This window comes from Galeopterus variegatus, unplaced genomic scaffold (genome assembly GCF_000696425.1).
Source record: "Galeopterus variegatus unplaced genomic scaffold, G_variegatus-3.0.2 Scaffold51176, whole genome shotgun sequence".
In the NCBI taxonomy this organism is placed as follows: domain Eukaryota; kingdom Metazoa; phylum Chordata; class Mammalia; order Dermoptera; family Cynocephalidae; genus Galeopterus; species Galeopterus variegatus.
The window spans coordinates 2,953-3,423 of NW_007777287.1; the positions used below are offsets into that span (position 1 = coordinate 2,953).

A 471-nucleotide genomic window follows, 5' to 3' on the forward strand; every position below is an offset into this window, starting at 1 on the left:
GGGGCGGATGCCGGGGCCTCCTCCGTGCCCCAGGCCTCCCCGACCGATTCCCGCTGCACCACGAGAGGAGGCAGGTCCCTTGGCGCGGCCGTCGGCTCCGGCTCCGAGTCCGAGTCAGTCTCCGCGGCCTCCCCGGCCACCCGCAGCCCCGTGGGGCGTCCGCGCGTCGGGCCCGAAGGACCCAGGTACAGCTCCTCCTCCGAGGAGCACGCAGAGAGCTCCGAGTCTGTCTCGGCCGCCTCCCCCCGCACCACCGTCTCCGGTCTCCGCGGCGGCCTCCGCCGATGACCCTGGGACGCCATGCGCCGAGCTAGGGGAGAAGAGGAGAGAAAGGACGGCCTGAGAGGCGAGCGCTCGCGGTGGTCAAAAGGCGCAGGTCCTAGACTCCAGCCGCTCTGATTCGCTCAGCTACGTGGGGCCACCTGCTTCCCCTGTCTGGGCTCCAGTTTCCGCTTCTGTAAACCGAGTGAC

General features: G+C 70.9%; 1 protein-coding gene across 1 annotated transcript in view; it reads right to left on the reverse strand.

Moving 5' to 3' along the window:
• Positions 1–442, reverse strand: part of BLOC1S3 (biogenesis of lysosomal organelles complex-1, subunit 3) — a 3,328-nt gene extending 2,886 nt beyond the window's left edge. The window contains exon 1 of the mRNA XM_008565395.1: positions 6–442. Within this exon, the coding sequence (XP_008563617.1) occupies positions 6–302 (297 nt within the window). The 5' untranslated portion in view covers positions 303–442. The remainder of the gene's footprint in view (positions 1–5) is intronic.
• Between the last annotated feature and the right edge of the window lie 29 nt (positions 443–471).